We start from the raw sequence: 21,366 nt of genomic DNA, 5'->3' as shown, positions 1-21,366 counted from the left end.
GAGCTGTATCCCCAGGTATATACTATTCTCAGTCTTCATCCACCGAACACCTCTCTGACACAGGTTGAGTATCTAGGCACAGCTATTGGTCAGCCTCAAGAGCTCTCTAAAATAGGTGAACACCACATTCTTTTCCCTCTCCTCTTTCACCACCAGAAAACATGTGATGGGAAGCTTGAGAAAAAAATGAGGCAGAAGGATCCTCAGAGGAAAACTGCTGCTACCACTGAAACATCCCAGGCTGGGCTGTGTAAATAGATGTCAGCCAACTATGAGCAACTCTCTTCCTGTCATGTGTTCTTGATAACTAGCAACGGCTCTCCCCTCTGAGTGTCCAGCTCTCTCCTCTGTCCGTAAGGATACAAAGGAGAGGGTAGAGAGGGTATGCATTGGTCTAAGATCCTGTGGAACACCCAGAACACTGCACCGAAGATGTAGGTGTCTTCACGGTGATGAGGTACTATCCTCGGAATCTGAGTCTTGGGAGCTCCTGGCTCTGACACTGAGACTCTCCCTCAATTGCTCTGCAACCCTCAGGAGCAACCAACTTTTACTCCAAAGAGAAAAAGATGAAATGAGGTGATGGTTTGCAGCATGCCCTCCCAGGATCTCAGAGGGAACTGGACCCAGGGGATGGCATAATCAGCATGTCAATTATCTGCACTGGGAGATGTGGGAAAACAAAGGCTTTTCTCCCTGTTTAAAAAGCCAAAACTGATACTCTCATGAGAACACTGTTCTGGCCAGCCTGCCTGACTTGGGGACAGGTGAGAGGGCTTAGTGTCTCTGGCCTCATCACTCTCCCTTCTGAAGGAAGGCCTGGGTCAGTACAAACAGTGTTGTGTAGTGATGGGCGACACATGAACTGGCTCTGATGGCTGCCACTGAAGGCATCCCTCATGCACTGGTCCCTTCCTTGAAAATTTGAGGAGTCGTCCAGCCTTGATATGAGGGCTTGTGCCTAGTCTATTGCACCTGGTTATGCTGTGTTCAGCTGATATCCCTGGGAGGCCTGCTCTTTTCTGACGAGAAATAGAAAAGCAATGAATCTGCGGGAGAGGGGAGGTAGATGAGGGGTGGGGCCGAGGCAGGGGAGGGGAGGCTGCCTCAGTCAGGATGTATGGTATGAGAGAAGAATTTTAAAAAAGAAAATGTGAGGAGCTCTTATACCTTTTGAGATTCTGAACCCCTGTTCTCTTGTGACAGGGTTCTAAGTGAGAGGGGGCCAAGTAAGCTTATTAAGAAGTTCAGCATTTCCAGGAAGTGATGGTACATGCCTTTAATCCCAGCACAGAAACCAGTAGATCTCTGAGTTGGAAGCCAGCCTGGTCCACAGAGTGAATTCCAGGACAGCCAGGGCTACACAGAGAGACCTTGTCTAGGGAGGGAAAAAAGAAAACCCAAACATGCAGCGTCTTTTATACTATTTCCAAGGGAGAAATGGGACAGAGTCGGCAGAAACTGTCACACAATGGGACTAAGTCAGCAGGAAGCTAATCAAACAACGTTGAACAAAGGGAACACAGGAGCATGACAGACTGAGCACACAATGTCTTCGGGACTGACAACCATAGCCCTGTATGGTGGGAAGAGTTGACTTCTCAGAATCTGAAGCCACAGCTCTTCCAAAGCACTACCCCCAAGCCATTGCCAGCTCTGCCAAGCGTGTTCCTAGTTTTCAGAAGGAGCTATATTCATTCTCCATACATGAGGGCCTCAAGGAAAGCCTTCGGTCAGCCCAGCCCTAAAGGGTCTCTGCCTCTGGGCTACAGACTCTGAACCGTGTATGAAGTTGATTTCAGAATTCTCTCTTTGACTATTACCTTCTGAGATTTAGAACATAAAGTTCCCCTTGTGTTTTCTTTTCTGATTTGTGTTTGCTCCTCACACTGGGCATCAGGGGAGGGAGTTCTCTTCTCAGCTAATTCTTTTTTTAAGTATTTTTTTTATGTATTCAATGAACTCTGTACACATCTACTCCTGTATCCCCCCTCCAACTTCCTTATATCCCTCCCAACACACCCTCTCCTGACTGCATGTCTTTTTAAAAATCTTTTTACTGAAAATAAACATTTTTCATACAATATATTCTAATCACACTTTTCTCTCCCTCCTCGCCTCCCAGACCCTCTCTCACCTCCCCACCCATCCAATAGCACTCCTCCTTCTCTCTCTTTAGAAGACAGGCAAATTTTTACAGAGAAAAGAAAGGGCACAAGAAACAAACACACACACAAAAGCATAAAAACACAAGATCAGAAACTGTGATATACAAGCAGAAGATCAGTGAGGTTTTTTTTTTAAATGCCCAAGCAAAGCAGTTACAAACCAAAAAAAAAAAAAAAAACTATCTATCATGCTGGAATTTTGGCTGGTTTAACCTTGTACAGGTAACTACAATTGCTATGAATTCGTGATTGTGACAGCCGTGCCATGTCCAGAAGCTGGCACTCCTCCTCATCCTCTGGCTCTTACCTTCTTTCTGCCTCCTTTTCCACAGTGTCCCCTGAACTTTGGTGGGTGGGGGGGAGTTACTGAAGATGTCTTGTTTAGAGATCAACACTTGGTCTCTTAGTCTCATCTCTCTGACCAGCTGTGCTTCCCTCCACTGACCGCCCTCTCCGCAAAAGGAAGCTTCTTTGCTCAAGGTTGAGAGCAGCCCAGGTCTATGGATATAAACATAAATACTTAGCAATTTGACAGCACAATCACTTAGCAAAATAACAATAGCACATTATCCTCTCCCCAGCCAGGGCCTTTCGAGCAAGATTACCATACCAGGCATTAAGATCCTTCCTGTAAAACAAGCCTCAAGTCCAATCAGAAAGCAGTTAGTCACAGTGTAATAGTCTTGCTGCCCTTGCCCCACCGCACCCTCTTATCGGATAGACCAGTACTGGAGCACGCAGGGTCTAGCACGAGGTAAAACCATTTACGACAGTTCCCTCCTAGCAGTCTACATAGCACCTTCTAATACTATGGAAACTAGCCAGCAGAGAGGGATCTTCCCAGTAAGTTTGAAACTGATGTCTCAGTCTCAAAGTGTGATGTCTTCAGCAATAGGAACTTACCGCGTAGTTATAACGGGGAATCCCTGACAAATAACTCGTGAGGAAGCATCACATACCTTATATGTAGCTCTTCGCTTACTTATTTCTCTCAGTAACTTCTGACAGCTGTTAGGTTTGCCACTACATGTGCCCTTGTATTGCTTCTGACCAAAGCTAAGGGAATGAAGATTTCTACTCCTGATGTGTGCCTAGGTCACTCCCTTCTGGAGTGAAATACCCAGACAGTGGTGGCCTCAAGAACATGGAGAACAGCTCTCCAGGACAGAGGCAGTAGGAAGTCAAACCTAGAGACAACGCACTCTCCCATGCCTGGACACCAGGAGTATTCCTATTCCAACTGCCTTGTCCACTGCAGTGCTAGGCCCTAGGAAAATACTGCCAGAGCCAGCCCAGCACACCAAGGCTCAGAGGCCCCACCTTCAGGACCTGGACCCTTGATTAAGCTGTCCATTGTCACTGTCTTCCAAAGCACATGCCAACCATCATGTCTGATACCTCCTGTGCCAGACATCTTGATCCAGAAGTTCGATGATGGAGTGAAAGTTGCTTCTAACCATCTTTCAAATGCATAGCTCTACATCCCATAGGAGCACCCACAGCTCACCAACTGCTCTCAGCAGCAGCTCAACGGACCTGCTCTGACTCATACATGAGATGAATGTCCAGAGTGACTTTTCCACCTACCTGAGTGTTCAGTCCTCAGCTGAGACCCAGGTCCCATTCAGAGTAGCCATGCCAAGAACTAGATTCTTGGGACAGAATCTGTTAAGGTGTGGAGCTGAACAGGTAGGGTGGGACAGGGTGAAAACTGCCGGGACACAGTCTGACAGGACAAGGTCAGACAAGATAGGGTACCTGGGATAGGGTCCCAGAAGACTCCAGCTGTGGGGCAGAGGATGGAAAACCAACTCAGCCCTGGCCAGTACATCTCACTGTACAGGCCCAGTTCCTTACCTGGCTCTTTGAGGGCACATGTCTGCGACACTATAATGGCTAATCTTGGTTATTAACTTGACACACTTGGAAAGCTAAAACCTCAGTTGGGGAATTGCCTGCATCAGACTGGCCTATGCGCATGTCTGGGGGCCTTTTTCTTGACTGATAACTAGTGTAGGAAGGCCAAGCCCACTGTGGGTGGTACTTAGGCAGCTGGGCCTGGACTATATAAGAAATATAGCTGATTCTTTGGCTCAGCATGGTATTGTTTTGGTTTTTTAATATTTATCCATATTATTATATAAAAGAACGCATCTCCCTTTTGTGGCTAAATAGTACTCTATTATATAAATAATTTATAATTTGCTTATTCCTTCACCAACTGATGGGCATTTGAGCTCTTTCTTATTCGTGGTTGTTATGAATAAGACTGGTATATACATTCCTTTCTTGTTCTGAGGATAGAACCTAATGCCTGTGCTTGTTAGGTAAGTAATCTACCAGTTAATAACATCCCTACCTCCCCCCCAAAAGAAGAAATATAGCTGAGCAAGCCAGAGGGAGCAAGCCAAACGAGCAGCATTCCTCCATGACTCTTGTTTCATCTCTTCCTATGTTCCTACCCTGACTTCCATCAGTGACAGCTTTTTTTTCTGGAGCTGAGGACCGAACCCAGGGCCTTGTGCTTGCTATGCAAGTGCTCTACCACTGAGCTAAATCCCCAACCCTGGGTGATAGCTTTTAAGTTATAAGATGAAGCAAACCCTTTCTTCCCCAAGTTGCTTTTGGTTGTGTATTTATCATATACAACAGAAAAGCAAACTAGAACACCCATGTGTTTTTCCTGGCACATGTCCAAAACAGGTAGGGCAGAGGAGGTCTGCAGACCTAGACCATGGTTACTGCAGAAGAGGCACACAGAAAACAGAAGTGTAGATAGGTGGATTTATTGTGTGATAGTGATCCACCGTAGCTCTGCACAGCTGAGAGGTGACAGGAAGGTCCAGAGCTTCCTCCTGGGATGTCAAATCCTGTCACACTGCAGCCTACAAGGCATATTACATCATAGGAGAGGACTAAGACCCAGGCAGGCAATAGTGCCTGTAGCTTAGCTAGACCTCTGCAGTGAGTAAGGAAGAAAGCCTATGAGTGTCCAAACTGTGGGCTAGGAAGTCCATAGAAGGTACCTTCCATTCCCTTGTTAGTGACTGATGTACCACAGCAGGAGCAGGTATCCCCTGGGGAGCATGGGGCAGCCCTACCCCTCCTTCTCTCAAGAGACCACCTAAGATAGACCTGAGGGTCTAAGATCTAGAGCTCCTCCAGGGAACAGGACCCCAGCCAGGAGAACAAGGAAGGCTGGTCCTCTTCTGTTCCTCACTCTTAGAGCTCAGAACACAGTGTAGAGAGGGGATCCTCTGGACTGCAGCCCACTCCCCATCCTACTCACCTCACTTTCCCATGTCCCCAGGTCTCCAAGTCAGACACCACTGCTGTGGGATGTTCTGTATGTCAAATGTGTTGCTCTGATTGGTTAATAAAGAAAACACTGATTGGCCAGTAGCCAGGCCAGAAGTATAGGCGGGACAAGCAGAGAAGAGAATTCTGGGAAGTGGAAGACTGAGGCAGAGAGACACTGCAGCCACCGCCATGACAAGCAGCATGTGAAGATGCCGGTAAGCCATGAGCCACGTGGCAAAGTATAGATTAATAGAAATGGGTTGATTTAAGATACAAGAACAGTTAACAAGAAGCCTGAGCCATTAGGCCAAACAGTTTAAATAATATAAGCATCTGTGTGTTTATTTTATAAGTGGGCTGTCGGACTGCTGGGGCTTGGTGGGTCCCAGAGAGAAAACTCTCTAGCTACACACCACCTTTCCTATTCACCCACCCCACCTGTGTCCCAGATCTCCAGGCCAAAGTCACCTTGTCTCCTGATTACCCCATACCACCTGTGTCCCAGATCTCCAGGCCAAAGTCACCTTGTCTCCTGATTACCCCATACCATCTGTGTCCCCCAGGTCCTTACTTACCAGAGTCTCATGCCTAGCTTGGGGCTACAAACCTCCATGCTCCCTAAGCACCCACTACTGGCCTGTAAGGCCCAGCTCCGTACAAACTCACATAGGTAAATACAGACTCTTTCCTATCTTGGGATCCAACCCCAAGACTTCTCCTTCAAGAGAAGACCACTGGCAAAAGAAATTTCTCTTAGAGCACTGTCCCTGTGCCACCCAGGACAGAGCTAAGACCCCTTATGGAGACCCAGAAGCTCTGGTAGAGACCAGGAGGGGATGCATCCACCCTGAGCACGGATGACACAGCACCAGAGATGCTGCCCCTTCAGGACCATTGAGAAGACACTTTAGACTTTAATTTAGGTCACTTTCCTGTTGTATGAATATGATCAGAAAGCAAAGGACAGCCTGGGCACCTGACAGGCACCCAAGTGCACTGCAGAGATACCCAGTGGCAGATAAAGATAAAGTCCCTCCATGACTGCCCGTGGAGGGACACTGTCCCCAACACCATCACAGACCTTTCTCCATAGCTCATAAACGCCTCAAACACAGGTCAGTGACAGATGGAGGCAGCCCCGCCTCACATCTGCTCTTACTTCAAAGAGAAGAAAAGCCCCCACAGGCTCCAGAGCTTTAGTAATTGTTTTGAGAAAAATCACTGGTCCCTGACGTGAGAGATGACTGACAATTTGGGGGTCGGGCTCTCCATACTCTGTGGTCTGTGACTGATGCAAGGTTTTGGCTGAGCAGAGAACCACAGTGTTAACTGGGGCCACAGTGACTCATAGTTCAACAAAAACCTTCTGTTTGGAGCTTTCCAGGGGCAGCCTGGGAGCTTGAGGAAGCTAGAGGAGAAAGAGTGGGTCAAAGAGGAAGGGTAACTTCCTGGAAGGCAGGAGACCAGTGCAGAGGGAGAGGGAGTTCCTGTGGACAGGTCCTGGGCTCCTAGGTGGAGAAGGCATGAAGGACACAGGCAGCAGAAGGCTGCAGGGCCCTACCAAGGGCTAATGAGAGGCTCCCAGGCCAGAGCGAGGCGGGTGGGGTTTGCTGAGAGTACAGGGTAGGTGCGGCTTCCCCTCTCCTTCCCTTGCTTCTTCTCCTGCTTCCTTCTTCTCTTCTCTTTGCAGGGTCTCACTAGGCTAGCCCAGTCTAGCCTGAAAGGTACCGTCCTACAGGCACACCCCATCCAACTGAGCCTTGGTGGAGGTCTCTCCAAACAGCTACATTTCTGGGGATTGAAGCCAGCCCCCTGGGGGCTCCAAGGGACTTTGGGCTGGGTTTTTTATGGCCCTGGATGCAGGGCTACCTCACTGTGCCTATGCTTACTTCGATGTCTGGGGCCAGGGGACCCTGGTCACCGTCTCTTCAGGTAAGTAACCCATCTGGGGACTGTGGGGTTCCAAGTCAGGCAGTGGAGAAGGTTTTAGTATAGGAACAGAGGCAGAATATATGCTGTGCTACTGGTACTTCGATGTCTGGGGCCAGGGGACCCTGGTCACCGTCTCCTCAGGTGAGATCTCCTCTGTTGGCTACCACCTTCTCTCTGGCAACAAGCCAAGTCTCTGGGGTCTCTAGATGATTTGTGTCCAGTCCAGATGGGGGTCAGGTTTTTGTTTGGGCAGCGGTAGGAGTTGTGTTCTTGTGCAATGCTTTTGATGTCTGGGGCACAGGAGCCCAGGTCACCGTCTCCTCAGGTAAGCTGGCTTTCTTTCTGCATCCTCCATTCTGAATCTGGAAAAGATACTCTCAGATTTCCCCAAGTCGGCCTATCTGCAGACTCTGAGGACTGCATAGGTTTTTCTGTAAGTGTGAAGTCTTTGCTCCCAGGATAAGAGGCAGGCAGAGGCTACAACCTGTGGGACAGTGACAGCCATAGGAGACAGACCTTTCTGTTGTTTGGCTAGATGGATAGAGGTAGGGGTTTTTGTACACCCACTAAAGGGGCTTGTGACAGTGTGACTACTTTGACTACTGGGGCCAAGGAACCATGGTCACCGTCTCCTCAGGTGAGTCCTTACAGCCTCTCTCTTCTGCTCAGCTCAGACAGATTTTCCTGCATTTGTGGTGGGGGGAAATGAGTGTATCTGAGTTTCAGGTCATGAAGGACTAGGAACAACCTGGGAGTAAGGAAGGGGTCTTCATGGATCCTGGCTGACACAGACAGACATCCTCAGCTCCCAGACTTTACAGCCAAGGGCCTATGGTGATCCTGGCCACCCTTGCCGTTAGGGTCCCTTATCCTCGCTATTCTTATCCCTCACTGGGCCCAATCTGAGATGATCCTGGGGCTGTAGCCAAGGGCCATTTATTGTCCGGGGTCTTATCATGGTTGTCACAATGTGTTTGCCTACTGGGGCCAGGGGACTCTGGTCACTGTCTCTTCAGGTGAGTCCTACCTTCTCCCATTCTAAATGCACTTGGGGGCGGGGGGGACTCTTGAGCATTCAGGACCAAGACTCGGCAAATGGGAATTGAGATTCAATCCCTTTGCCCCAAAATTGAGACACAGGGGTCTGAGTCAAGGCTCTCTACCCACTGGTCTGTGGTAATATTGGGACTGATATGTGGTAAAGGGTCTGCCAGAATTGCGGCTTGAAATCTGGAGTAGGCTCCCATCTAGGATTATCAGACTCTTATGTGAATTAGGGGCTGCCAGTTCATGGTAAAAAGTCCAGGGCCAGCAGCTGTCTGGTTTCTCAGAGGTGAGGCTAGAATATGGGTCACCTTGAAAACTAAAGAGAGGTCCAGGGACCTCTACCCAGGCAAGAAACGGAGTGTGGACCAAGGACTTGGATGGTTGGTTCTTGTGGCGTGCTGGGAGTCGGCATGGTGCCTGAGTTGCCCAGGGGTGATTCTAGGCAGGCTCTGGGGTTTTTTGTGCGATATGGATAGAAATTTCACCATTGTGATTACTATGCTATGGACTTCTGGGGTCAAGGGACCCAAGTCACCGTCTCTTCAGGTAAGAATGGCCTATCTGGGCCTTCATTTTTAACCTTTGCCTATGGAGTTTTCTGAGCATTGCAGATTAGACCTGGAGATTTGTCCCTGAGGGCTGGCGGGAGAGGTTAGGGACTAAACTGTCTAGGTATCTCAGAGTCTTAAGAATATTTCTACACCTTTGAAAAACTATTAGAAGAGGTCCTGTTTGATGTATTGGTGGACACCCTGGATAATGGGGCAGGGGACTTGAGGGCCTTGTTTGAGTGAGATGCTAAAAAGATCCATGGCTGGAGGGATAGTTTGAGCTGTGGTGGGAGAGACTCAGTTTTTGAAGTCACCGTGTTGGCTGAGAAATACGCTTTTTCTGTGTCAGCATTTGTACAGTGGCAGGATGCACAGGCAGAGAGAGTGGAGTGGAACGTTTTCTTTAGATTCGTGAGGAGTGTTCTGCACTAGATTGTTCAAAACCTTATTCGTTGGGAAGAGAACTGTCTGAGTGAGTGAATCGAGCAAGGAAGGCAGCTAGCCTTGGTCTTAGAGATAGTGGACTCATCTCAAAAAGGTAACTGCTACCTAGAGGAGTCTGGGGAGCCCACAGAAGTCCAGTGTTCCAAAGAAACACAGAAGTGTTCATGTGGAATATTAGAAGATATTATTTTTATCCTTAAAGTGGTTCCTGGGGAAAAATAGCTAGCATACTGTGACTTTAAAATGTGAGAGATTTTTTTTCAAGTACTCATTTTTTTAAGTGTCCTAGTATCAAAAATTCTAGTCACTCAATTTGAAGTCATGTTTTTCTAAAATTGGTATTCCTGCAAGTTCAGCTGAGGAATGGGGATGAGGATCTTTCACGCCACATTCAGAACTGGATTTTAATAATAATAAATTAAGTTTAAAATGTTTTTAAATGAATTGAGCAAAGTTGAGTTGGAGTCAAGATGGCCGATGAGGACCAGGACACCTGGGGCAGCTGGCAGGAAGCAGGTCATGTGACAAGGCTATTTTGGGAAGAAGAAAATAAAGCCACTAGGTAAAGTTCTAGCTGTGGTTTGAAGAAGTAGTTTTGAGATGTTTTGCCCAGCCCACAGAACTGGAAGTCCAGGCTGAGCAAAACAACACCTGGGTAATTTGCATTTCTAAAATAAGTTGAGCATTCAGTCGAAACTGGAAAGGTCCTCTTTTAATTTAGTGAGTTCAATCTTTCAATTTTAGCTTGTGAAGTTCTAGTTTCCCCAAACTCAAGTTTATCAACTTCTAAAATGTATATTCATTTTCAAAGTTAGACTATGTAAGAAATTAAAGGGCTTTAATGTATTTAATTTCTAATGTATTTAGAAAATCTTTTAAAATCACTTTATTATTCTTCCCTCTGATCACTGATCCCAACTAAGTTCGTTTTCCAATACCCAAAGTATTTACAAGTAACTTTGTTCATGATTTTTTAAGCTAGTTGGTTTATGATTAAGAATGACTTTGACTTTCTGGTAAAGATGGCTCCCTAAGTCTTTTTCAAGACCACTTTCTAAGTGTTCATTTTAAGAGATAGCTTTTACAAATGAATGCAATTATCTAGAATTATTTCAGTTGAACATACAATTGGTGGCTGAGAGTATACTCGGTCAGATAGTGCAAAAGAAAGAAGGCATCTAAGCCAGTCCATAGGGACATGTTCTGTTTGAACTCCCACTGGCCCGGCTTCTTGTTGGAGAACTGGCCAAAGGTCTGAGACCAGGTTGCTGCTGGGCAGACCCAGACTTTGGGTCTCCCAGGACCACCCAGACCTGGGAATGCACAGTTGTGGCTTCTGCCACCCATCCACCTGGCTGCTTATGGACCAGCCAGTCTCGATGGCCTTGAAGGAACAATTCCACACAAAGACCCTGGACCTCCCTGAAACCAAGCACCCCAAACGGTAAGCCAGAGGCAGCCACAGCTGTGGCTGCCTCTCTTAAAGCTTGTGTTTGATGATTGCTTCTGCTTGAGAGGGACTTAGTCTTTAGTCACTGCTTTAGGAGGAGAAAAGGACATTTGTCCATCTTTTGAGTGCCATTGTCTGGGTCACTCACATTTAACTTCTCTTTAAAAAAAAAAGCAAAAGAAAAAGGTTGCTTGTTAACCATTGTTTATGTGGCTCTGGTATTTTAAGGAAATCTTAGGGAAAGTGTATGTGATTATCTGGAATTATTTCAATTAAGCATATTACTTGGGGTGCTGGTACTGACTCTGCCTCACTTACACATGTGGCTTTGAATTTTGTATCAGTACCGCCTCGTCTTAAGCAATAGATAAAATGAATGCCTCAGTGGTTGCTAATGGTGGTTTTAATCTAGAAGGAATTTAAAGTAGAGGCTAATTGAGACTCAGTAAAAGAGACCCAAGTTAAGGAGGTAATGCTGGGATTCTGGAGGAAAAGATGTTTTTAGTTTTTATGGAAAACATTATGACATTCTTGATCTACGTCTCAAGATGGTCTAATGAATTGGAAGTTGCCAGTAAATATACTTCATGGTTGTTAAAGAATGGTATCAAAGGACAGCCCTTTGCAGCCAAGGTCAGTGTGGAAGAGCAGGGACCAGAGTGTGGATATTCAGAATGAAGTCCACAGTTGGACAGCATTGAGAAAAAGACGGCGGCTGCTGGGGCAAATGGATTGGTTGGGCCAACGCTCCTGGCCATTACCATCCCAGCCACAGCAGAGAGCTAGACAGAGAAATTCCATGAACGAGGTTGAGAGCCCTGGTAAACTAGGCTCTAGCAAGCAGAGCTGGGCTGAGATGGGTGACCTGCACTTAAAAATGCTCAGCTTCTCTGAGATGTACAAAGCTAAGGTAATCATTCAGGGGCAAGCAAAGTTGGGCTTGATGAGATAGAATGAGGTAGACTGTGCTGAGCTCAGATGAGCCAGGCTAGCTTAGGTGAGCTGAGCTGAGCTGAGCTGGGGTGAGCTGGGGTGGGCAGAGCTGAGCTGGGGTGAGCTGAGCTGAGCTGAGCTGGGGTGAGCTGAGCTGAGCTGGGGTGACCTGAGCTGAGCTGGGGTGGGCTGAGCTGGTGTGAGCTGAGCTGAGCTGGGGTGAGCTGAGCTGGGGTGAGCTGGGGTGGGCTGAGCTGAGCTGGGGTGAGCTGAGCTGAGCTGGGGTGGGCTGAGCTGGGGTGAGCTGAGCTGAGCTGGGGTGAGCTGAGCTGAGCTGAGCTGGGGTGAGCTAAACTGGGGTGAGCTGAGCTGAGCTGAGCTGGGGTGAGCTGAGCTGAGCTGGGGTGAGCTGAGCTGAGCTGGGGTGGCCTGAGCTGAGCTGGGGTGAGCTGGGGTGAGCTGAGCTGAGCTGGGGTGAGCTGAGCTGAGCTGGGATGGCTGAGCTGAGCTGGGGTGAGCTGAGCTGGGGTGAGCTGAGTTGAGCTGAGCTGGGGTGAGCTGAGCTAAGCTGGGGTGAGCTGAGCTGGGGTGAGCTGAGCTGGGGTGAGCTGAGCTGAGCTGGGGTGAGCTGAGCTGAGCTGAGCTGAGCTGAGCTGAGCTGAGCTGAGCTGAGCTGGGGTGAGCTGAGCTGAGCTGGGGTGAGCTGAGCTGAGCTGGGATGAGCTGAGCTGAGCTGGGATGAGCTGAGCTGGGGTGAGCTGAGCTGGAGTGAGCTGAGCTGGGGTGGCCTGAGCTGGAGTGAGCTGAGCTGGGGTGAGCTGAGCTGGGGTGGCCTGAGCTGGAGTGAGCTGAGCTGGGGTGAGCTGAGCTGAGCTGGGTTGAGCTGAACTGGGGTGAGCTGAGCTGAGCTGGGGTGAGCTGAGCTGGGTTGAGCTGAGCTGGGGTGAGCTGAGCTGAGCTGAGGTGAGCTGAGCTGGGGTGAGCTGGGGTGAGCTGAGCTGGGGTGAGCTGAGCTGAGCTGGGGTGAGCTGAGCTGAGCTGAGTTGAGCTGAGCTGAGCGGAGCGGAGCTGAGCTGCTGAGCTGGGGTGGCCTGAGCTGGAGTGAGCTGAGCTGGGGTGAGCTGAGCTGGGGTGGCCTGAGCTGGTGTGAGCTGAGCTGGGGTGAGCTGAGCTGAGCTGGGTTGAGCTGAACTGGGGTGAGCTGAGCTGAGCTGGGGTGAGCTGAGCTGGGGTGAGCTGAACTGGGGTGAGCTGAGCTGAGCTGGGGTGAGCTGGGGTGAGCTGAGCTGGGGTGAGCTGGGGTGAGCTGAGCTGGAGTGAGCTGAGCTGAGCTGAGCTGAGCTGAGCTGAGCTGGGGTGAGCTGAGCTGAGCTGGGGTGAGCTGAGCTGAGCTGGGATGAGCTGAGCTGAGCTGGGGTGAGCTGAGCTGAGCTGGGGTGAGCTGAGCTGAGCTGGGGTTTGCTGAGCTGGGGTGAGCTGGGGTGTGCTGAGCTGGGGTGAGCTGAGCTGAGCTGAGCTGAGCTGGGTTGAGCTGAGCTGAGTTGGGGTGAGCTGGGGTGAGCTGGGGTGAGCTGGGGTGAGCTGAACTGGGGTGAGCTGAGCTGAGCTGAGCTGGGGTGAGCTGAGCTGAGCTGGGGTGAGCTGGGGTGAGCTGAGCTGGGGTGAGCTGAACTGGGGTGAGCTGAGCTGAACTGAGCTGGGGTGAGCTGAGCTGAGCTGGGGTGTGCTGAGCTGAGCTAGGGTGAGCTGAGCTGGGGTGAGCTGGGGTGAGCTGGGGTGGCCTGAGCTGAGCTGGGGTGAGCTGGGGTGAGCTGAGCTGAGCTGGGGTGAGCTGAGCTGAGCTGGGGTGAGCTGAGCTGGAGTGAGCTGAGCTGGGGTGAGCTGAACTGGGGTGAGCTGAGCTGAGCTGAGCTGGGGTGAGCTGAGCTGAGCTGGGGTGAGCTGAGCTGAGCTGGGGTGGCCTGAGCTAAGCTGAACTGGGGTGAGCTGAGCTGAGCTGAGCTGAACTGGGGTGAGCTGAACTGAGCTGGGGTGAGCTGAGCTGGGGTGAGCTGGGGTGAGCTGAGCTGGGGTGAGCTGAGCTGAGCTGAGCTGCTGAGCTGCTGAGCTGAGCTGAGCTGGGGTGAGCTGGGGTGGCCTGAGCTGAGCTGGGGTGAGCTGAGCTGGGGTGAGCTGAGCTGAGCTGAGCTGAGCTGAGCTGAGCTGAGCTGGGGTGAGCTGAGCTGAGCTGAGCTGAGCTGAGCTGATGAGCTGAGCTGAGCTGGGGTGAGCTGAGCTGGGGTGAGCTGAGCTGAGCTGAGCTGAGCTGAGCTGGGAGCTGGGGTGAGCTGAGCTGAGCTGGGGTGAGCTGAGCTGAGCTGGGATGAGCTGAGCTGAGCTGAGCTGAGGGCTGGGGTGAGCTGAGCTGAGCTGGGGTTTGCTGAGCTGGGGTGAGGGGTGTGCTGAGCTGGGGTGAGCTGAGCTGAGCTGAGCTGGGTTGAGCTGGGGTGAGCTGGGGTGAGCTGGGGTGAGCTGGGGTGAACTGAGCTGGGGTGAGCTGAACTGGGGTGAGCTGAGCTGAGCTGAGCTGAGCTGGGTTGAGCTGAGCTGAGCTGGGGTGAGCTGGGGTGAGCTGAACTGGGATGAGCTGAACTGGGGTGAGCTGAGCTGAACTGGGGTGAGCTGAACTGGGGTGAGCTGAGCTGAGCTGAGCTGGGGTGAGCTGAGCTGGGGTGAGCTGAGCTGAGCTAGTTTGTGCTGAGCTGAGCTAGGGTGAGCTGAGCTGGGGTGAGCTGGGGTGAGCTGAGCTGAACTGGGGTGAGCTGGGGTGAGCTGGGGTGAGCTGAGCTGGGGTGAGCTGAACTGGGGTGAGCTGAGCTGAGCTGAGCTGGGTTGAGCTGAGCTGAGCTGGGGTGAGCTGGGGTGAGCTGAACTGGGATGAGCTGAACTGGGGTGAGCTGAGCTGAGCTGGGGTGAGCTGAACTGGGGTGAGCTGAGCTGAGCTGAGCTGGGGTGAGCTGAGCTGGGGTGAGCTGAGCTGAGCTAGGGTGTGCTGAGCTGAGCTAGGGTGAGCTGAGCTGGGGTGAGCTGGGGTGAGCTGAGCTGAACTGAGCTGGGGTGAGCTGAGCTGAACTGAGCTGGGGTGAGCTGAGCTGAGCTGGGGTGAGCTGAGCTGAGCTGGGGTGAGCTGGGGTGAGCTGAGCTGAGCTGGGGTGAGCTGAGCTGAGCTGGGGTGAGCTGAGCTGAGCTGGGGTGAGCTGAGCTGAGCTGGGGTGAGCTGAGCTGAGCTGGGGTGAGCTGAGCTGAGCTGGGATGAGCTGAGCTGAGCTGGGTGAGCTGAGCTGAGCTGGGGTGAGCTGAGCTGAGCTGAGCTGAGCTGGGTTGAGCTGAGCTGAGCTGGGGTGAGCTGAGCTGAGCTGAGCTGAGCTGAGCTGGGGTGAGCTGAGCTGGGGTGGCCTGAGCTGGAGTGAGCTGAGCTGAAGTGAGCTGAGCTGAGCTGGGGTGGCCTGAGCTGGGGTGAGCTGAACTGGGGTGAGCTGAGCTGGGGTGAGCTGAACTGGGGTGAGCTGAGCTGGGGTGAGCTGAACTGGGGTGAGCTGAGTTGAGCTGAGCTGAACTGGGGTGAGCTGAGCTGAGCTGGGGTGAGCTGAGCTGGGGTGAGCTGGGGTGAGCTTATCTGGGGTGAGCTGAGCTGAGCTGAGCTGAGCTGAGCTGAGCTGGGGTGAGCTGAGCTGAGCTGGGGTGAGCTGAGCTGTGGTCAGCTGAGGTAGGGTGAGCTGAGCTGGGATGAACTGTACTAACTGAGCTCACCTTAGCTGGGACACCCAAGGCTAGGATGACCTAGGCTGAGCTGAGCTGTGCCGGGTTGGCTGAGCTGAGCTGTGCCGGGTTGGCTGAGCTGGTTCAGGATGAGCTGGAATGGCCTTGGCTGGGCTCAGCTGGCCTAAGCTATACTGAGCCAGGATGAGCCAGACTCAGATGAGCGGAGCTGGGCTGAGCTGAGCTGAGCTGAGCTTAGGAAGTGGAGCTTGGCTGAACTGGGCTACCTGCTGAGCTGGGATACACTAGGCTGAGTTAGGATGAGCTGGGCTGACTTGCTGAACTGGGCTATCTGTGGGATGAGCTGTATACTGAGCTGGGGTGGCTGAGCTGGTTTGGGATAAGCTAGACTAAGTCAGGCTATGGTGAGCTAGGATGAGTAGGCTAACTGAATAAGGCTGAGCTAGACTGAGCTGGGCTACCATGAACTGGGTTGAGGTGTCCTGGAATAAGATGAATTGAGCTATGCTAAATGCTGCTGGGATGAGCTGGGATGAACTGAGCTGAGCTGGACTGGCTGAGCTACCTGAAGAGGACTGAGCTTGGCTAGGCTGGTTAAGCTGAGTTAAACTGACCTGAGCTGGACTGGGTTGGGCTGACTAGGGCTAAACTGAGTTAAACTAAGACCAGCCAGGCTAGGATGAACTAAGATGAGCTGAGCCAGCTGGGCTAAACTGGGATGGTGACCTGAGCTGAGCCAGGTGAGGTGTGCTGGCTAATCTTAACTGGACTGAGCTAAGCTGGGCTGGGATGAGCTAGGCTTACCCAGGCCTGAATCAGCTTATGGAGGCTAGGCTGGGCTAAACTGTAGGGTGTGAACTCCCCTGAGCTGAGCTGGATTTAGCTAGGCTCAGGCTGATTTAGCTAAGCTAGAATGAGATGAGCTGGGATGAGCTAGGGTGAGCTGGGCCTGAAACAGTTTAGCTAAGCTGAGATGGGGCAGATCTGGAACGGAAAGAGCAAAGCTAGGCTGAACGGAATGAGTTTCACCAGGCCTGGACCAGCTTGGCTAGGACCTTGTTCGGGGTAGAACGTGTGCCAAGGTGAAATTTCCAGATGAATCCATGAGGTCCCCCATCATAACCCACCTTCCTTCTCCCTGACACACCTTGTCTACTTGGCTAGAGAGGCTTCGGAACAGCAGCAAGTTTGACTTCTGGGTGTTTCATGAACCAAGCAGCATGCCTGGTGTGTTGATTCAAGCTTGGTGTGCGCGTATGAAGCCTGAGCCCCTCCCCCACCGCCGCCTCATCCCGATGGGCTCCTCCAATTGCTTTGGAATGAGAATGGTTCTCTCAGCCCATGTCTCAGGGGGAAGCAGGGCAGGGCAGGGCCAAGCCTACATGAGAAGCCAGGATCTAGGACTGTCCCCGAGAGCAGGTGCCAGTGCCCCTGGAGCTGGCTGATGATCTCTCCCTGTCCATAAAGGCTTCCAATGTTCTAGCCATGTTCTATGGCTAGAAGGTGGCTCCATAGCCTGCAGCAGCTTTGTCCTGTAGGCCAGGTTCACCTACTACCATATCTAGCCCCATCTGCCTTAAGAGCAACAGTCACAGAGGCAGGGGAGTATAGAGGTCCCCTGACTGGCAGGGGACAAGAAGACAGACTCTTACCCCTCCGTTTCTCTTTTATTCCTCTCTGGTCCTCAGAGAGTCAATCCCCCCCAACCGTCTTCCCCCTCGTCTCCTGCGAGAGCCCCCTGTCTGACGGGAATATGGTGGCCATGGGCTGCCTGGCACGGGACTTCCTGCCCAGCTCCATTTCCTTCTCCTGGAACTACCAGAACAACACCGAAGTCAACCAGGGTGTCAGAACCTTCCCAACACTGAGGACGGGAGGCAAGTATATAGCTACCTCGCAGGTACTCCTGTCTTCCAAGAACGTCCTTGAGGGTTCAGATGAATACCTGGTATGCAAAATCCACCATGGCAGCAACAACAAAAATCTACGTGTGCCCATTCCAGGTAAGAACCAACCCCTCCCAGTGGGGGCAGAGGCCCAGGCACGGCCCAGAGAGAGCAGGGCCCTAGGGCTTAGGCCAAGCTGAGCTCACGCCTTGTCCTTCCCCTCTAGCTGTCACGGAGATGCCCCCCAATGTGACTGTGTTCATTCCACCACGTGATGCCTTCTCTGGACCTGTACCACGCAAGTCCAGACTTATCTGTGAGGCCTCCAACTTCAGTCCCAAACAAATCACAGTGTCCTGGCTACATGATGGGAAGCTTGTGAAGTCTGGCTTCACCACAGAGCCGGTGACGACTGAAGACAAAGGATCCGGATCCCGAACCTACAAGGTCATGAGCACGCTGACCATCACTGAAAGCGACTGGCTGAACCTGAATGTGTACAGCTGCCGTGTGGATCACAGGGGTCTCACCTTCTGGAAGAATGTGTCCTCCACATGTGCTGCTAGTGAGTACCCTGTCCTAAGCCCAGTGATGAGCCCTCCCAGATCAGGGCAACCCTCTTACAAGTATGGCTAATGCCACCCCCAACATGGGTATTTGCTCCTTGAACCTTCAAGGGCTAAGACTAGGGTCTTCCCTTCAGCAGAACCTCAGAGGCTCAGTTGGTACCATTTGGGGGATGGAGACTAAATTTTTCTCTGACTTCCCAACCAGACAGTCACTGACCCAATGTTCTCTTGGCTGCAGGTCCGTCCACAGACATCTTAGCCTTCCCCATCCCCCCCTCCTTTGTGGACATCTTCCTCAACAAGACTGCCAAGCTGACCTGCCTGGTCACAAACCTGGCAACCTATGATACCCTGAATATCTCCTGGGCTTCCCGAAGTGGTAAGCCACTGGAGACCAACACTGAAACCCCTGAAAGCCACCTCAATGGCACCTTCAGCGCCAAAGGTGTGGCTAGTGTTTGTGTGGAAGATTGGGACAGCAGGGAGGAATTTGTGTGCACTGTGACCCACAGGGACCTGCCTTCACCACTGAAGAAAGTCATCTCAAAGCCCAGAGGTAGGTGTTCTCCCTTTTCCCCTCTAGTCTCAGGGCCCTTCCGCTCCTCTCCTCACCACCGTCTCTGCTTACAGATGTGGCCAAGCATCCACCTGCTGTGTACCTGCTGCCACCAGCCCGTGAGCAACTGATCCTGAGGGAGTCGGCCACAGTCACCTGCCTGGTGACGGGCTTCTCTCCTGCAGACATCTTTGTGCAGTGGCTTCAGAGGGGACAACTCTTGTCCCCAGACAAGTATGTGACCGGTGCCCCAATGCCGGAGCCCCAGGCCCCAGGCCTCTACTTCACCCACAGCGTCCTGACCGTGACAGAGGAGGAATGGAACTCCGGGGAGACCTACACCTGTGTTGTAGGCCATGAGGCCCTGCCACACATGGTGACCGAGAGGACCGTGGACAAGTCCACTGGTAAACCCACACTGTACAATGTATCCCTGATCATGTCTGACACAGGCAGCACCTGCTACTGACATGCTAGCCCCCAACCAGGCAAGCTCTGGGGGTCCAGCTGCTCTGTGTATGCAAACTAACCATGTCAGACTGAGATGTTGCATTTTATAAAAATTAGAAATAAAAACAAAAACATTCAAAAGTCGCTGGTTTTGATTATGCAATGCTTTTGCCTGCTGGGGCAACAGCTGTGTTGTATTTGCCCTGCACATACCCTGCAGCCTTGCCTCCACCTTGACCCTTCCTCTCCCTTGCCAGTTGTCTCCTTCTGTGTGGACTCAAGAAGGCTTACAACACGCAGAGTGTAAGCATGTCATCCCTCCAGCTACATCTAGATATATGGCTAGAAGCTTGGCTATCCTGGTACAGGCAGCATTAAGGCACATGCACAGACACAGACAGACATGTATTTATACACAGATATAGGTACATATGTGCAGACACATGCACAGATATGCATTCATTCATAAAAGCATACACAGAACCACCCTGACACTCAGGAACACATGTATGCACATGAGCTCGTGCACACACGCACATATGGACACAAACACCTTCAGAGACATATAAACAGGCATAGACACACAGCTACACACAGAAACAGATACCAACACATATGGACATATGTACACAGAAACAGAATACAGACAAATATAGAAAACTGATCCACATAGGCACAAGGACATGCATGCACACACATGTACAGAAACGTCTTGACATGTGCACACTAACAAGTGGACAGGCATGGCACACAGATATACCTGGACTCTGACCAGGGCCATAATCTTCAGAACTCGGGGCCCAGAGAACCCTCACTAGACTAGGTCACTGAAACTTCTTGGGGAGCCCAGTCTGTGCTTAGGGAAGAATGCTCCAAGAAGAGAGCATGCCTTCCTGTCCCAGCACCATAGGGCAGAAGATAGCCCACTAACCACCTATAGCAAATACAAGACAGTGTCTAGACAGAGCAAGTGGTGTTCAAGCCTGCACCAAGGGCAGAAAGCTGCCCTTGGCTGTGCCTCCATTAGTAGAACACCTCAGGAGATCAATGTGAGAGTGCTTGTCCCACTCACACTCACCCTGGTCCCCAGTCCAGAATGCAGAAGACATAACGCAATTGTCCAGAAGAAGCTGAGTCCTGCCCCCAGCATGGGTCACAGGAACCCCTAGAAGGACTCACCACCCAATAACACTGCCTCCTTGAACCCACATCCTGGAAATTCTCCATATTCTTAGTCACTTGGGACATGGGCTTTAGATATCCCCCAAGGGCTCATCTTTACAGAAGTCAAAGACCCCAACAAATGCCCTGGTCCCTCTGTCTCCCTCAGTGTTGGTCTGTCTCTTGGTAGGAGTAGGACAAGCCACCCACAGGAACTCTGCTCAGAGAGAGGCATGAGATACCAGAGCTTTTCAAGAAGTAAGGAGGTACAGCCTCGGGTGCCCCCTGATCAGAGAAAGTCCGGAACACACCAACACCATTATACCAGGGCTCCTGACTCTGCCGTCATCCCATGCCCGCGTGCCTCACCTGTCTTGCTTGCTCTGCTGCCCCAGTGCTCTTAGGACGAGGCCCCAAGTTGGTGCCTCCCTCAGTTTGACCTGGGCTGTGTCTAGCTTGGGCTGTTAGGGGTCCAGTCACTACTGGCTGAGACTCTCCAACCCTCAGGCAGATGCTTAACCACCCCAAGGCTTGGCTTGACCTTCCCTCTGTGTGTCCCTTCACAGAGGGGGAGGTGAATGCTGAGGAGGAAGGCTTTGAGAACCTATGGACCACCGCCTCCACCTTCATCGTCCTCTTCCTCCTGAGCCTCTTCTATAGCACCACTGTCACGCTGTTCAAGGTAGTGTGATTGTGGGGCTGAGTACACAGGGCAGGGAGCCACCAGTCCTCACTGCCCATACCTCTACTCCCTAAAAGTGGACAGCAACTTACACTGTCTCTGTCACCTGCAGGTGAAGTGACTCACAGCGTGGAAGGACATCAGAGACCAAGAAACCCTCCCACAGGGACATTACTTCTGGGCCTGGGGTGAACCTGCCTGTATAAACTGATAAACTTATTCCTATCTTTCCTGTATCACCCTCCAGCTTTGAGCTCTGAGATGGACTTCTTTCTAGACTGGTTAAAGACTTTGTCAACCTGTGCAACCTGAAGCAGGGTCTGGGCCACATGTGACTGTACTGTCTACAAATGTTGCTTAGAAATAAATACTTTATCTTGTGAACCTGCTTTATTGTGAAGAAATTTGTTTTGTTTTCAAACGTTTCCTGTAGTGTTGACATCCTAGGGATTATCTTCACTGGCAACGGAGCAGTCTG

At 51.4% G+C, this 21,366-nt stretch overlaps 1 gene segment (V, D, J or C); it reads left to right on the top strand.

Annotated features, from left to right (window-relative positions):
• Positions 1-7,972: 7,972 nt before the first annotated feature.
• Positions 7,973-21,272, top strand: LOC128111012 (Ig mu chain C region-like). The segment is given in 7 exon segments: positions 7,973-8,037; positions 17,273-17,587; positions 17,697-18,035; positions 18,278-18,595; positions 18,670-19,002; positions 20,773-20,888; positions 21,001-21,272. Coding segments are annotated over 7 exon segments (1,449 nt in total).
• The last annotated feature ends 94 nt before the right edge of the window (positions 21,273-21,366 follow it).

Source organism: Peromyscus californicus, unplaced genomic scaffold (genome assembly GCF_007827085.1).
Source record: "Peromyscus californicus insignis strain IS unplaced genomic scaffold, ASM782708v3 Scaffold_15__1_contigs__length_86483966, whole genome shotgun sequence".
NCBI lineage: Eukaryota > Metazoa > Chordata > Mammalia > Rodentia > Cricetidae > Peromyscus > Peromyscus californicus.
The sequence above is the reverse complement of the archived record's forward strand: the minus strand, read 5'-3'. Positions and strand labels throughout refer to the sequence as shown.